Raw genomic sequence first — 17,580 nt, 5'->3', positions numbered from 1 at the left:
TTACGAAAACTGCATGACGAGAGTGAAATAAGCATAAGAAATTTAAACTCAATGGGAATTGCATCCGGAAATTATGGCCATTTACTTATACCTATTTTATTAAAGCAATTACCCCAAGATTTAGTCATAGAGCTCCATCGTAGAAGAGATTCTTCTAAGATTGGTGACGTCAATGAATTAATAAAATTTATAAAATTCGAAATTGAATCTCGCGAATCTGCGAATATTGCTACTGGACAGTCTCAAAAAGTTCCCGAAATTCCCCGATATCCTTCACGAAATTCTGTTTATCATGGACATACTAAATTTAAAAATAATTTGCCTTCATCTGCCACGTTAAATACTGTAGCTAAAAATGTATGTACTTTTTATAACTCCGATACGCACACTGCATTAAAATGCAAAAATTTATCGGATGGGCAAAAACGTTACAAATTAAAGAAAGAGGGTAGATGCTATCGGTGCATGGCTCATAGACATATAATTTCACAATGCAAGGCAAAAATTCCACCCTGTGAGACATGCCAGAGTTTTCAGCAAACTTCCTTGTTTTGCCCAAAAAATAAAATTGAAAGCAGCTCGTCTGAAGCCGAAACCCACGGACAGGAAGTCGTAATTTCTTCCGTTTTAAAGGCAGAAGAGAACCCTGGCAGTTACGCGACCTTACTTCAAACGGCTAACGTCCAGGCAGAAAATGGTGCCAACAAGATCATGGCTAGACTTTTATTTGATTCAGGATCACAAAAGTCCTTCTTGCGCAGTGATCTGAAACAAGCTTTAAAATTAAAATCAATACGCCAAGAGAAGCTTTTGATTTATACTTTCTCGAAACGAGAACCCATCGAGAAAATATTCGATGTTGTACGATTCAGAATAAGGAGCAAATTTCCCCCTTATCAATTCTTAAACATTGAGGCTTTGGCGTCAGAAGAAATAACTGGCGCGGACGTATACTCGAACGTTGACCTCAAACATGTAAACAGAGTCATTCCAGCCACCTGCAACATTTCTGACTCCCTCGAAAATTCCACCCCTATCCAGATCCTGTTGGGGGCGGACTTCCTGTGTGATGTTCTAAGGGGAGAAGCAAGAAAAATAAATAAAAACTTGTTCTTGCAGCCGACACTTTTCGGTGATACTTTGATTGGTCAAATCCCAGACTTGCAGAAAAGAAAACATTCTTCCGTATTTACTGTATCTTGTGCTGTAGTGGAAACTAATCTGAAGCGCTTGTGGGAGTTAGATTCTTTCTTGCTCGATGGGACTTCGGAAAATAAATCCAGGGATAATTTAGGTGATTTCGGAAAAGAGCTTAAAATAAAAAACGGACGATATGAAGCACCGTTGCAATGTAAAACAAAACGAAATTAAAGAAAAATTAAGTAATAATTTTGACGTTGCGGAAAAGAGATTCATTGCTTTAGAGAAAGAATTTAATAAGGATCAAGCGTTGTTTGAGATGTATAATTCTGTTATGCAAGAGCAAGTTAACGAAGGCATAATTAAGATGCGTCATGACGAATGTTTTACTGGATATGTAATGTCGCATAGAGAGGTTTTCAGGGAGACTTCTTCCAGTACAAAAACTAGGATAGTATATGATGCCAGCAGTAAGCAAGGTAATAATATTAGTTTAAATGAATGCCTTCTTTCAGATGAAAATTTAAATCCTAACCTTATTGATGTTATATTAAAATTTAGAGAGCATAAAATTGGATTTTGTGGAGATATTGCTCGGGCCTTTTTACAAATAGAAGTTGCGGAATTGGATAGGAACTATTTAAGTTTCTTGTATTATAAAAACTGTGATAGATCTCAACCAGTAACAATGTATCATTTTAATAGACATTGTTTTGGTGTAACTTGCTCACCTTTCGTTTTGGCTGCAACTATTAAAACACATATCAAAGAATACAGGGATTAATATCCCCTTGCATATGAAATGTTAAATGAATCGTTATATGTTGACGATCTCTTTTGTGGAAGTTCCACTGTACAAGATGCGTTAAAATTGTCTTCCGATGCTGTATCGATCTTGAAAGATGCGAAAATGAACATGAGAAAATTCGACACTAATTCTAAAGAATTAAAAAATTTGTGGCGTAACTCTGATTCCATGATTGAAATTAATGAACAGGCTGATTCGCATCTGAAAGGGTTAGGACTTGTTTGGAACAATATCGATGATACTTTGGGACTAGATTTAAGATCTTTGTTGTCAAACTTGAATGACAACGAATGCACAAAAAGAAATGTGCTTCATACTGCTGCAAAATTGTTTGATCCTTCTGGATTTATATCTCCATTCCTGATTCGAATAAAATGTCACTTACAAGAATTATGGCAAGCTGGTGTTGGATGGGATGAAGTGTTTTCCGGACAATTAAAAGAAAATTGGCATGCATGGTGTAAAGAAATTAAAGATTTGCAAAATTTTAAAATCCCACGTTACTATTTTCCGGGCACAAACTTTATAAATAAGGAAGATTTACAGTTACACGTATTTTCTGATGCTTCCTTAAGATCTTTTGGAGCTGTTGGTTACTTAAGGTATAAAACTTCCAAGAACTCTTTTCAGACAAGTTTTGTAATTTCAAAAACTAGGGTAGCACCAATTAAAAAATTGACTCTTCCTCGACTTGAGTTAAGGGGTGCTATAATTGCTTCAAGAATAGCAAAACATCTTAAGGAAATTTTCAAAAACCTTGAAAGAATTATTTTGTGGAGTGACTCGACGATTGTACTCCACTGGATAAAGGGTTCAGCATCTAAATATAAACAATTTGTTTCAAATCGAGTCATATAAATTCAAGAAATTACAGACCCCAGTAATTGGAGGCATTGTAGTGGTAAGCAGAACCCAGCCGATATGTTAACTAGAGGGATTAGTAGCAAGGATTTAATCACCTCTGAGAGCTGGTGGCATGGTCCTGAATGGTTGAGGAACGCGGAAAACCTTTGGCCCAAAGCAAAGAGATTTCAGTATGATTCTAAAGAGCCAGAAATTGCATTTGAATTTAAATCCGGCGTTATAATTAACACAGCTATTGTTCAAGAAAAAATAATAGATCCAGAAAAATTTAGCTGCTTGCTTAAATTGCTAAGAGTGACTTCTTGGATATTGCGTTTTGTAAATACTCTTAAAAGGAAAAATGTTAAAAAGGGTCCTCTTACTTCAGAAGAACTTTCCGACGCAGAAATGTTTTGGGTGCGAATAGTCCAAAACGACTGTTACGCTAGCGAAATTAAATGCTAAGAAAATAATAAACCTCTCCCAAGAGACTCTAAATTATTATGTTTAAACCCTTTTCTTGATAATAATGGTGTCCTTAGAGTCACAGGAAGACTAGAGAAACAACCCATTTATCGACCTATGAAAAGCATCCAATCATACTCCCTCCCAAGGCTAAATTAACAGAGTTATTAATTTGGGAATCTCACAAAAGAGTCTTTCATTCTGGTGTATCCCATACGTTGGTGCAAATAAGAGAGAAGTTCTGGATTTTAAAAGCCAGACAAACCATCAAATCTCTTCTTGGAAGATGCACAATATGTAAACGATTCAACTCTTCTCCCGGAAATCAAGTGATCGCGCCACTTCCAGACATTCGTGTAGAACAGTCATCTCCATTTACGATCATCGGTGTTGATTTTGCTGGCCCTCTTTTCGTTAAAGATAGTATTAACAAGCAATATATCTTGTTGATAACTTGTGCAGTGACAAGAAGTGTTCATCTAGAACTGGTCGGTGATTTGACTACCGATACATTTCTTCTAACTTTCCGACGCTTCATTTCTCGACGTGGCTTGTGCTCTGTGGTGGTCTCTGATAATGCACGCACCTTTAAACGTGCAGAATTAGAGATAAAACTCATTTGGAATGTTCTGAATCATGCAGATGTAAAAAACTTTTACTCTGCTAACGGAATTAAGTGGAAATATATTGTTGAAAGAGCCGCCTGGTGGGGTGGTTTTTACGAACGAATGGTACGTACTGTGAAAACTGCTCTGCGAAAAACACTTGGAAAATCATGTCTCACTGTTGAGCAGTTGCTGACTGTCCTTACCGAGATTGAAGGCATGATTAACTCTCGGCCAATCACATATGTTGGTAGTGACACTGAAGAACCGATTGCTCTGACTCCAGCACATTTTCTTCTAGGGAAACGTGTTACCTCCTTGCCCTCTGTAAGACTTCACCTTGATTCGAATCTCTCTTCCAGGAAATTCTTGATAAAAGCATTTAATTACCGAGAAAAATTAATGAGATCATTTTGGTCTAGTTGGAAAAATGAGTATTTGCTGAATTTGAGATCGGCCCATTCAAGTTTTGTTAAAAACATCTCGCCATTTAAAGTTAACGATGTAGTCTTGATTAAAGATGATCATCTACCTCGAAATTTCTGGAAATTAGGAAAAATTCTTGAATTATTTCCCCGAAGAGATGGCAAGGTGAGGCTTGTCAAGTTAAAACTGAGTCATCAATTATTAAACGTCCTGTGCAATTGTTGTATAATTTAGAAATCCAGGACTAAGAAGTAAAATTGTGATAATAATTTTATTATATGTATCATGTACTTAATTTCTAGAATATTAATTATTTAGCTAGTAATATTATTGAATATTGTTTAATGTATATGTTTTATTATTTGAAATGCGTATTTATTATTTGAAAAGTATATCTGTTATTTGTATTTGTTATTTGAATTTTTTTTCTCATATATTTTTTCCTTGCAGTATGTTTTTGTTTTTTCTCATATTTTCTTGGAGTATGTTTTTATCATATTTTTTCTTGCTGTATATTTTTATCATATTTTTTCTTGCTGTATATTTTTATCATACGTATTCTTGAATGTAATTGTTATTTAATATTTTTTTTAATTACCAGGTAACTTTCTTGAAGTTAAGTTTACAATTCATGAAATATAAATACAATTATTTTCTGTAGGAAATTTTGATGAATCCCCTGGTTCATCCGGGGGCAGGATGTTGAGAATTCAGTTAACCACGTGATCTCCCTGTTGTTGTTTAGTATATTTTTTTTTATAGCAGAAGCGAACTGGACACCTGCACTAGAGGGAGTGTTATCTCGGATCCCGGCTCTCTCCGAGAGAGTTTTATGTGTAGTTCTCTAGGCTTTCTACACTAAGGCGTATTCATGTGCCCTTTGTTGTTATTGTTACCAATAAACCCCAGAAAAGACAACATGTGACTTCAAGTCATTTCACTCCAGAGCACAATCTTCACTATCGAACAAATTATTGTTCAATCAAGAAACGCGACGATAATTTACACAGCTCACGTTCATGTATCTTTATATGTTTTATGTTAGTATAGTAATGTTTTGTCCTTTAATTATAATAAATATATTTTCATATTAATGCTGGTCGTTGCCTTTCCCCACATATATATATTTTTTTTTTCATCCTTCCTCGAGTAAAGACGTTAGTGCTCTAGTTTCTTCATCATTTGTTATCACTGTTCTAAATCCTCTTCCGAATATTTTGGACATTCTTCTTTTTCAATAACTCTGATAATTATATTTCTTTCTGAATGATTCAAATTATCTTTTAACATTGGAGATAACAATAAAAAAAAACTATCTGTATCTATCGTTTTCTTAATCTGGTACTAAGCACCACTTGTGGCCACTCGTAATAAACCAATCATTATTTATATATGTCGCCTTTCGGATGAAATATTCTAACCTTGTTATATTAATTTTAAACTCTAAATAATCCCTCAACATCTGGTTCCTCAAAGCATTGCCTTATTTATTTTTCAATTATTAAATCCAGTATTTACCCAGTATTAAAATGGTTGGGTATTCTTCAAATTATGTTTATCCAAAACTTCATCCCCATCATTAAAACTTTTCTTTAAACATGAACGCACTGGGGCTCTATTGGTGTTATTCTTCGGAGGGCTTTTATTTGGCAACCATTGCACCCTAAAATCGTAAAAGAACACCCCATGCCAAACAGAATCTTAAAATTTTTAATAATCATATTTTTTTATCTTTAAAATAGTTTTGAAACAAGTTAATCAGGAAGAACTCTAAATCTAAATCTATCAGATATAGAAATAAACAAAACATCCTCTAAAACACAATAGAAATTCAAACAGTAGATATGCATCAAAAATTAAAATCTTCGAATCTAAAATATCGAAAATCATACCAAATCATAAATATCATACGAAATATTAAAAACCTCTATAAATCAATACGTTAAAATATTCGAGGAATCTTCAAAAATGCACAAATAATCATAAATATATAAAACCTCTCAGACTCACCACTTCGATGCACAAACATCAAAATTTTGAAAGTCCAAAGGTAATAAATGACATAATAATTCTAAATCAAGTTCTTGAAATCAAAGTTTTGCATCGAAACAGTTAGCCGCATTGAATAGTAAACATTAGTTCTGCTAACCTGATGTCTTGGATTCTGGAGCCACCTCAATAGAATAGTGGTTGGAGAAATGAAAACTAGTAGAAAGATGGGTGCCACAGCAGCAGGCATGTTATCAAGATTGAAACTCACAGCATTTGATATTGACGATGGAAGAGAGGAAAGTGCATGTCAAAATGGATTGATGGAGTTCCTAGCTCGAATGAGGCTTATCTCCGATAATGATAAATATTTGAAGACCTGACAAGGATTATTTTACTTGAAATGGGTGCTTTCATTTTGTAAAATAAGGTAGAGAATCAGGTGGTGGCACAACCACCGATAGACAAGACCAGAATATTTACGTCACAGAAAGTCATGTCGTCGCAGCTAGAAGTTACACGACTGCTTTTGAATTGTGGGCCCGTGGGAAGAATTTCACCCTCATTAAGTTTACTGATAAGAAATAAACTCTCCCCTTCCCACGCCATTTTCTAGTCAGTGATCCTTCTGTGTTTGAGTAGACAGGAAGCGTCTTTTCTTGTATGCAAGAAAAGTCATTTGGATTTACTAAAAATAAGGAATATAAATGACTTTGATCTGTTGTGTTCCAAACTGTAATGGAAATTACAGGAATGGCCCAAGAGTAAATGATTTTTTTTTCTTTTCCTAAAGAGGAAGAACTTAAAAAGAAATGGTTAAGTGCCATACATCGTAAAGGATTTTATCCAACGCAGTTTAGTAGGGTAAGTTCATTTAGTTGTTTTAAAGTAATGCCAAATGTTTCAAAATAAAAAATCATTTATTCTCACTTTAGAAGTTTAACTGCTTGATAATATCCATTATTCGCGATTTTAATCGAGTGCATTAGAAGAAGAATATTTCATAAAATGCTGTAATGTAGGCAGTATTATTGTCAATAATAATTAGAATATTTGCCATAATTATGTTTACATGTTTTGTTTATTATTATGTAGCCATTCTATAATTACGTTTATATTGTTAAATTTTATTATATATCATAACGATAAATACCTCAGAGTAAACAAAATAAAAACTCTCCATACCTATGATTATATATTGTTTCATGTTGCATATTTGCTAAAGTATTTAAATTTAACATGAAAGAAAGTCGATATTTACGAATAATTTCCTTTACTGTAGATCTGTGAATTATATTTTAGAACAAATTATATTGAAAGAGAAACTAGTCTATTTGATTCGAAGTCAGGAAAATTATTAAATGCCCCTTTTAAATACCCCAGACTAGTCGCTGGAACAATTCCATCTCAGATGCCAAATTGTGCCTCTTACATGTCATCTTCAACATTTCTGAGAGAAAATCCAGAAATAAAAAAGATGAAATTAGAGCAACAATATATAGAAAACGCTCTCTAGGCAAGCATAATAGAAAAAAAGAAATACGTTAAAACAAAAGAATTTAAAAATCGTGAAGAACTGAAGCAGTGCATTTCGTTAGTAAATTTCAGGAATATCATTCATAAAAAAATTATTTTTGAATATTGAATTAAGCTCTGGTCCTAAAATTGCATTATCTGTCGTAATAAATTATTTATTAGTGGTGTCAGCTTTTGCTGGAAAAACAAGCCTGTCAAATATTCCAAATATTTCTTTACTAATAAAAGTCAATAACATCAACAATTTAAATGAAATATTAGAACATCTGCCAGAAAGGAAAACAAATGATTCATTGCTGAGCTCAGATTTTTTTTCCAGGTTCATGGTTTTATGGATAATTTAAATATAACCCAAGAAAATTTAATCAATGTTTTATTAAAGAGCAATCTGCCTTGATTATTAAAAACTAGCCGCCTTTGGCGACCAGCCGGTTCACCAATCTTAATGTTCGTTAAAATTTTAATAATTAAATATTTTATGCAATTTTTACTTTAATAGCTTCTTCATCAAAATATTTTAAAACTTCAAATTTTGATTATCATATAATTCATTCATAATATTATAAAGGCCTTCAGTCATAACGTAATATGTATCTCTCTCATTTTCTGTTAGCACCCGTAGAATTTATGCTTTAAATTAAAGTGGAAAGAATTTATCTTCAATTAATATAATAATATTTTTTACTGAAACAAAGCATTTTTTTATAATCTGATTATTGAAAATAGAGTCACTCAGCGTTTAAACTTTATGGGCACTAAAGAATATCTTTTTAAATTTATGTAATATCTCAAGAGTTGGTCAACAAAATTTTCTTAGATTCATTATGAGCAGATCGATTAATTAACAATGTTTAAATTTAAATGCATCAAACACTAAGAAAATAAAACGAATCGTTTAAAATAAACGGTTGAAAACAGGTTTTAAAAAAACTACTTAAAAAACGATGCACTTAAAACTATAAGCATATACAAAAAATATATAACTAACATAAATACAATTTACTTACAAAAGCATGCAACTAACCCAAAAATAATTTAAATCATCCATTGATAACGGTTGTCATGGCAACAATCGGAACAGAATGCGCATGCGTGAATTTTCTTCGCCGGTTACGTAACGCAAATACGTGATTTTTTCTACGCCAGTTGGAGTAACGCTATGCGGATTAGAAATTTTTAATTTCCTTTATTCTGTTTTATTTTAATTCAAAAGTACTTCGGAATGAATCTGAAATATGGATTCATTAACAATGTTTAATTTTATATGCATCAAACATTAAGAAAATAAACAGAATCGATTGAAATAATCCGCCGAAAAATTTTAACCCTAGCCTCATTACTGTTGGGAGAAAAAAAAATACTGAAGCCTTTCTTGTTTGGCGGTGGGGAAAATGGAAGATTTTTTTTTGGCGGAAAAGTTGGCGGTGGGGAAAATGGAAGATTTTTTTGGCGGGAAAGTTAGTTTTTAATTAATAATTAAAATTCTAATTAAAAATTCGAAAAAAGGAACCCCAGGTGCACATTCCCAACCTCCAAGGTATACATGTACCAAATTTGGTAGCTGTATGTCAAATGGTCTGTCCTGTAGAGCGCCAACACACACACACACACACATTGAGCTTTATTATAAGTATAGATGAACATAGTAAAAGGTACTCCACTGACATAAGGATATTCTGCTCATTATCTTATTCAATGGCTCCGCTTGCATATAAATTTGTCAGAAAGTCTGGCTATATTTTGTTACCTCATCTTGTGACTTTGAGAAATATATACATACCTATCAACACTTGCCCTCAGTCAGAGCAGAGCGAATTGCATTTTTTTAAAGTACATTAAGCATAAATTACAATTCATAGTATCTGCAGATAAAAGTGTGATTCTTCAAATAAATGAAATGCACATTAAACCCTACTTTGTTTACAAAGTGATAAATATATCTGGTTTCAGTTAAAATCCACAAAATCCACAAATCTACAATTCAGAAAATGCCGCCACAAGTGTTATGACTTTCATGATAAATATCATTTCATCGTCATATAAAGATGGTATTCACATTCTTCCCGTAAATAAAATAGAAGCAGACGCTTTACATACATTCATTAAGAAAATTATTATTGGATTGGGAAACATTGGTTTTAAAGTGATATTTGTAGTAACAGACAACAATTCAATCAATCAAAAAACAATGTCTCAGCTCGCTTCTCCATCATGGTCATATTCAATTGTTTATCCTCATCCGGTAAATAACGAACCTCTTTTTTTCATGATCGATACCGTCCATTTATTGAAGAATATTCGCAATATTTGGATCAATCAGAAGAGTGCTGATAAGTGTATGTTTTACCTCAATTTTAAAGAAACCATCTCAGAAAAAAATTCACAAGATTGTATCAAAAATGGTGTAGGAAAAATGCTGTTATGATAATGTCATTCATTTTGATGATGAAATAATTCAGGGTTCTAGTAGTAAATCTGACAATAAAGTTGATTTTAATACAGCATCCTTCAAAATATTAAAATTATTGTATGAAACTGAAAAAAATAGCATCGTTAAATATGCATACACTTTATCATTAAAAGCATTGGAGCCCAATAATTTAGAAAAACAAAATGTCAAATTAGTACTTAAAATTTTCAATAAATTTATACCTGAAAGTCTGTGGTGAATTGCATATAAGCCAGTAACAGCGCTTCTACCCGAACAGCTGTTTTGGCAAACTCGGTTAGTTACTGGACTGCTTTACTGGACTGCTGGCCTTTATTATTAAAAGAAAAATTATGATACTTCTCAGCAAAATATTGTGGTGAATCGCATATAAGCCAGTAACAACTCTTCTACTCGAACGATCATTTTGGTATAATTGTTAAGTTACTGGACTGCTAACCAAAAGGTCGCAGGTTCTATCCTTAGCGCGTCCCATACCGCTAAATTGGTGACTCGGACGTGATACCTTCAACCTTCGTACAGCTGTTGTGGCGCCATCTACCCGCAATCAAAGTCGTCAGACTCACGTGACGCAGCAACTCCAAAGTCGCCAGACACACTTGGCGCATCAGCACCCACATAACGCTCGCCATAACGCTTGGCGCTATTCAAAAGCTGGGTACAGGCCCATTAAGACAACGGCTACTACTCAATATATCACCACTCAACGACGCATCGTTCGTCTCCCCTTCGACTCACTGGAGGGAGAGTACTGTGGTGAATTGCATATAAGCCAGTAACAGCGCTTCTGCCCGAACAGCTGTTTTGGCAAAATCGGTTAGTTACTGGACTGCTAACCAAAAGGTCCCAGGTTCTATCCTTAGCGCGTCCCATACCACTAAATTAATTTAGCGGTATGGTAACCAGTAACCAGTCCAGTAACTAACCGATTTTGCCAAAACAGCTGTTCGGACAGAAGCGCTGTTACTGGCTTATATGCAATTCACCACAAGTCTAATGAATTTGAGAGACAAATATGAGTTTCCACACTACAAAGAAACAGCAGAATATATAAGAATACTAAATAAATATTTGGATATTGTTAAAGTAAAAACTCCCTTTACAGGAATCCGTGAAAATAACGTATATAAAAAACCACCAACATCATCTGAAACCGACAAAAGATGCAAGTTTTTAGATGGATTTTTGAACTGGTTGGAAGACTGGAAAAATATGAATGTGATGCAGGCATGCTAACAAAAGAAACATATTCTGCTCTTTTCATGACTGCAATTGCTTTAAAAGGAATAACTAAATATTGTGAAGAGGCATTCGGAATGAAGTACGTTCTCCCAGAAAAATTTCAGACCGACAATTTAGAGGCACGATTTGGCTTATATAGACAAATGGCAGGAGCACATTATCATGTTTCACTCCGACAGGTATTTGAAAGTGAAAACAAATTAAGAATGCATAGTATTTTAAAAATTTGTTTAACATCAAACAAACATGGAAATCTCGAACTTTTTCAGGAAGCAGTTGGAGAAAATTGGGAAGAATTTGAAAATTCTATTTATGAAAAATTGCTTGTATTTAGCATTTTGCTTACAGAAGAAGATTTTAAAAAATCAGAAGATGTTTTACCAGTATTAATTTATTTAAGTGGTCATTGTGTCCACGCAATCCTTAAAAAATTGAAATGCAGCATTTGCAAAAATATTTTAAAAGATGAAAAATAACTGGACTGCTTAATTTCTTTAATTCAAAATTTAAGTCTAGGAAAGCTTTTATACCCCCCAAAATTGCATTGTAAATGTAATTTTATATTCTTACATTATAATTCAGAAATTATGTACCATACATGAAGAAGAATTTTTGAAATTTTCCAATAAAACGTATTTAGCAACAGAGATAATTTTTAATGATTTAATGAATGAAGAACAAGTGCATAATTATGGCGAATGTATTTCAGGACATAAACCAGAAAATGTTTATAGATTGGTAATTTGGTTTGCAATCAATGCATTATTGAATAATTAAATGACAGTTTGAAAAGCTCTTCTAAAGCTGGAAAGAAAAGAAAACTTGATAAATTTAGTAAAGATATATCTAATAAAATAATGATAAAATATATAGTTAAATAAGAAAGCTCTTCTAATGTTTCAAAGATTTATTTGATATTTTTTTAAGTGTCAATAGAGTTGAATACTGTTTCGGGGATTGTTTTTATTGCTTTCTTGGAATTGACGCCACAGCAAATATTCATAAAACCATTTTTATATGGAGTTGTTTTGAAATTCATCAATTTTTTTTTCATTAATTTTTTCACTAAATAAATAGTTTTAAATCTAGGGGTGATACACCTACTGGGAAACCTGTCTTGCACATAATGCAAAAAAGGTAATTTATACCAAGCGCCGTACCTCCAGGGTGATGTGGAAAGTGGCTGCATTTTAATTATTAATGATCTATATGAAATGATTTTAAAGTCAAGTGAAAAGTAATTTCATCTGACTCTCTAGCGCGCAGAGACTTAATGTTAAAGGAATGAAGTTTCACGTCTCGTTGTGACGTCACGGAAGACAGTAGAGGCCTTGTCTATCAGTGATTGTGGTAGTGGGGCGGCCCACGCCTACTTAAAGATGGCGATGCAAACGATTAAAGTTAGGCTGTTAGTTGGCCTTTATTATTAAAAGAAAAATTATGATACTTCTCAGCAAAATATTGTGGTGAATCGCATATAAGCCAGTAACAACTCTTCTACCCGAACGATCATTTTAGTATAATTGTTAAGTTACTGGACTGCTAACCAAAAGGTCCCAGGTTCTATCCTAGCGCGTCTCATACCGCTAAATTGGTGACCTCGGACGCTGAACCTACAACCTTCATACAGCTGTTTTGGCGCCATCTACCTGCAACTAAAAGTCGCCAGACTCACTTGGCGCAGCAAAGTCGTCAGACTCACGTGACGCAGCAACCCTAAGTCGCCAGACACACTTGGCGCAGCGGCACCCACAAACTCTCGCCATAACGCTTGGCGCTACTCAAATAACGGTACGGCCCATTAAGACAACAGCTACTACTCAATACATCACCACTCAACGCAATATCGTTCGTCTCCCCTTCGCCTCACTGGAGGGAGAGTACTGTGGTGAATCGCATATAAGCCAGTAACAACTCTTCTACCCGCACGATCGTTTTGGTATAATTGTTAAGTTACTGGACTGCTAACCTAAAGGTCCCAGGTTCTATCCTCACGCGTCTCATCCTGCACAATATCATCGAAAATTCACAAAAGAGTTACACAAAGTCCCCAGATATCCTAAAGAATAAGATACTATAAAATAAATTAATGTAATTATTCTCTTCTTAGGAAATTTCTGGAGTTTACTCCATAATTACCAGCATAATTCTTTCAAAATTCCTTATACTTAAAGTATATAAAATTTATTCAAATCATAGCCACTGTAGATGAACTCGATATTTGTACTCATTATCAATCAAATAAAGCACTACAGACGCATATTTACGATAAAATAGACTATGGCTTGGGAAGAAATGAACACTGGTTACAGATGTCTGAGATATGTGATATTATTCAAAGGAATATCAGTATTAAACAGTTCTTTTTTTTTCTTGGGGTCAAATTATGTCAAAATCTTGGCAATGATAACCACATATAGGGAGACATTGCCGCATATCAATGCTTTTCCTTGAAAGAAAATAAAAATATAGAATAGTTTTCCATGAAGGTTCTCAGAAAGGCAATTTATCCTTATATAGAGAAGCTAAAATCACGTCAATGTCACATCAATAGAGTAATTCCCTATACGTTATTCTATTTTTCCCCTTTCCACTTACATCGTCATTCTTAATCATCCCCCCCCCCCCGTGAATACCATACGAAGATACACCACAAGTCTTTGCTTTCCTATCCTCATTCAGTAGGAGCCATATTCAAATAACTGTCATTGATAGGATTATATAAATTAACACGTATTGATAGGGTATTATCACGAGTTGGATATAAAAGCCTTTTAGTCCACACTACTGGTTTTTCGAATTGACGATTCAGGATCCAATAGTGAAGGATGGATTGATTCTGAATGTCTGAATTGCGGTGCTCCAGGTCGCTTTGGCCATCCTTTTTAGTCCATACATATCTATTCTAAATACAATTTTTGCATTGATGATAGATTTTAGAATGCCATCACTCCATTGGAATGGCATGGAGGGATCGTGAATGGTGCCCCGAGTAGCTTTGACCAATTGAAAAAGCCACACTTATTCCTTATCATGTGTTCTTGAACAGATGCAAGAAATACAAAGTGGAGAACTAGTAGAATCAGCATTTATTCTTTTCATGCGTCGCAATAGACGCATGAAAAGGGGAAGCCTGTCTTAATTTAAAGAAAGCCACACCTTTGCCAAAAAAAAGGTATTTTTAATTAATTAAGCAGTCATCCCATTTCATTCAAACATCAGATAGGTATATTTACCTACGTTATTAAAAAATCTCCATTATTTAATCAGGCATTTAATATTTCTGTTAAGCTCTGTCTTAGTAATTTTTTTAAATGATTATTCAAATCAATTATATGTCCCTTTCAGATATTTGTAGGAAGCTGTTAATTTATATAATAATAATTTATTTTCATCTTTATTAAAATAAAAGCAAAATTCACTATAAATATAAAATATATTGCATACAAAACGAATTTATATATGTTATTCACAAGTCCTCTGCATGACAAAAGATGTTGTTTTCAAATCAGATCGCGATTGTGCAGTGCAACGTGGACATTGGTAAAGAACGCAATAAATAAACGCAAACCTTGAAACAACTCCGATGCAATAATGTATTGTCATAAATGCATAATAATAAATCATATAAATTACCCATGAAAAACATATTCTGGTCCTTCTAAGAGAAGCTGCTATTGTGTTTCAAAAATACGTAAATACAGCAGCTGACGCTTAATGTAATATTATCAAAACTCTTCGCAACTTAAGAGTTTTGATAACATTACCCGATTGACAGCAATAACCGAATTGGAAAAAATCAACTGTACTTATATTAAAAGAATAAAAACACTTACATCTGGTTTTTCCATAGTTTATTTCAAAAAACAATTAAAAGGAATTCATTAATTGTTGCTTTTCGACAATTATTTCTTAACAGTTTACTTATATATTGTTTATATTTGTATTGTTTTTAATTTATTGTACGATGCTTACGTCGGGTTTCAAAACATCAAGAGCTTCACTCATTTCGGCTTTCGGAGGAATATTTTAAAGAGTTTCTTCAAAATATTCCTTCCCATCCGAATCATCAACATTCGTTTCTTGCTGTCCAAATGCTTACGATTTTTTAAAATTTTACAAAGCAGTGGTTTTCAGTGTGGTTTATGTTTCACATTTTAGGTAAACTTTCACACCTCTTAAGAATTTCGATTTTGTCTTTAATACTCAAACCAAATGTCTTTTTTTTTCATCCATTTTGATTTCCTAAATCAGTCGCAAGTAATAGTGGTTTAAAGTGTTCAGATTTCAGTCCACAACTGGTAGCATATTGATCCTTTTAAACCAATCCAGATCACTCTAATCAGATAAAAGAATTTGAACCCTATCCCATGGGAGAAATGTCAGGCTTCTCCTTACAAGTGGAGATAGAAATTCAAACTGTCAAGCGCTGCGCTGGTTGAAAATGAAGGATCACTTGATTCTTTACTTTAAAAACTAATAACATAAAACGATACAGTGACCACACTAAACGAATATTATCGTGATCGTTTAAATACATCGGTTCATGATGAGAAGATATTGATAATATAAAGCGAATGATGACATTAATCTCGGTCAAATTAAGAGTCGTTCACTATATCTTAATCTAATTCAAGTTTCCTTAAACAGTAGTCGCAAAAAAAGTGCTTTCCTTGAAAAGTGAAAGTATTCATTGTTAGCATCTACATTTCCAGCTATTATAACAATTAAAAATTGAATTTCTTCAAATTGGATGTAATAAACTTTTCTGTATATCATAATCATCGAGCAAACACCAGCGGGAGAGGTCACCTCGACATTTTCTAACATATTCTCACATAAAGAAGTTAATAACCGTCTTCCTCAACACGAAGCCATGAATCTCTAGCAAGAATCTAAACGCCGTGAGAGTTCAGTTGTTTATTTTCAAAGCTCTGCACATGAGCGTTTTGTACCTCATATCATAGCAAAGAAAGCTGAGTCTGCATTTTGGACGCTTTCTTATAGACCAATTAAAACCAACATTTGATACAGAATTAGAATTTTAGTTACAAGATAACAAAAAAATTTCATTTATTTAAGTCATAGCATTTTTGAATCATCGAATTAGAATGTATAAGTGGTACATTTTCGTTAGCCGAGCGCAAGCAAAAAATAGCCAAATGATAATATAATAACATTAACAATCCATTAGCCGGGCGCAAGCGAAAAATCGCCAAATAATGTAGAATTCCACCAAATTTCTTACGCCAAATTCACGTTTGATTCACAATTGGCGACATTTTACGCCCGGCTAACGGAAAAGTACCATATAAACCAACAGCCAATCATATCTTTGACAGATTTGGTTCAAAAATTGATACGGATCCATACTTTTAAAACTAAAATCGTGCAGTAATTATATTCTACTAGATCTTTAAGTTTTGAAATTAACGTGTTCACTTGTTCTCAAGCAGACAAATTTCTTGTGAATGAGTTTCGCTCAAAATTTGATAGAAATCTACAATCAAATTGGTATAATAACCCATGCCAAGTTTCGTTCACTTTACTTACAGCAATTTTGAATGCTTGCTTCCAGAGACAGGCAGGAATAATTCCAAAAATGTGTTTTGGGGACACGAGGAGATTTAAAACGTGAAGGTTGCTCAAATTCTTGCTTTCAAATCTTTTAACAACTGATATACTCTTTCTGTATTACTTTGTAGACAAGAAAGCAAAAACAATTTATACAGATAAAACGCTTTACAGTTTGAATTCGTAAGCTGAAATCGCGCATCCATATGAGAAAGGAAACAACAAAAACTGAAAACGAAAATTTGAGAAAATAAATTTCAATTTAAAAATTCTAAAAGACTAGCTTTTGAATATTATAAGTTCAGAATAAAATTGAAAAAAAACATTTCTGTCATTTAAAATTTTTTATTTAAATCCAAACCAACACTTTATTTTAAGTCGGTTTTAAATATCGGATGTCTCAGACTTGTACACTCCGTTCAGATTTTTCCATCTCGGTGCCAATGTTCAACTCAAACTCGCGGCCCAAAAATTACAACTGTATGTCACAAAATTAATTATAA

At 33.4% G+C, this 17,580-nt stretch overlaps 2 protein-coding genes across 2 annotated transcripts; both read left to right on the top strand.

Annotated features, from left to right (window-relative positions):
- The first annotated feature begins 465 nt into the window (after positions 1–465).
- On the top strand, positions 466–1,371 carry LOC129971769 (uncharacterized). Its single transcript, XM_056085746.1, has one exon. It carries the CDS (start codon positions 466–468, stop codon positions 1,369–1,371), a length of 906 nt encoding a protein of 301 aa, XP_055941721.1.
- An 88-nt stretch (positions 1,372–1,459) lies between these two features.
- Positions 1,460–4,993, top strand: LOC129971768 (uncharacterized). The gene is made up of 4 exons (XM_056085745.1): positions 1,460–1,619; positions 2,814–3,208; positions 3,334–4,188; positions 4,949–4,993. Exons 1-4 carry the CDS (start codon positions 1,460–1,462, stop codon positions 4,991–4,993), a joined length of 1,455 nt encoding a protein of 484 aa, XP_055941720.1.
- The last annotated feature ends 12,587 nt before the right edge of the window (positions 4,994–17,580 follow it).

The sequence above is a fragment of the Argiope bruennichi genome, chromosome 6 (genome assembly GCF_947563725.1).
Source record: "Argiope bruennichi chromosome 6, qqArgBrue1.1, whole genome shotgun sequence".
In the NCBI taxonomy this organism is placed as follows: Eukaryota; Metazoa; Arthropoda; class Arachnida; order Araneae; family Araneidae; genus Argiope; species Argiope bruennichi.
The sequence above is the reverse complement of the archived record's forward strand: the minus strand, read 5'-3'. Positions and strand labels throughout refer to the sequence as shown.

Excerpts from the sequence above, each read along its gene's own strand:
- LOC129971768 (XM_056085745.1), top strand. The coding sequence starts at position 1,460 with ATGTATAATTCTGTTATGCAAGAGCAAGTTAACGAAGGCATAATTAAG. Across the intron at positions 1,620-2,813 it reads TGATGCCAGCAGTAAGCAAG|AAATTACAGACCCCAGTAAT; the intron begins GTAATAATATTA and ends TATAAATTCAAG. Across the intron at positions 4,189-4,948 it reads GTGTTACCTCCTTGCCCTCT|GAAATTTTGATGAATCCCCT; the intron begins GTAAGACTTCAC and ends TATTTTCTGTAG.
- LOC129971769 (XM_056085746.1), top strand. The coding sequence starts at position 466 with ATGGCTCATAGACATATAATTTCACAATGCAAGGCAAAAATTCCACCC.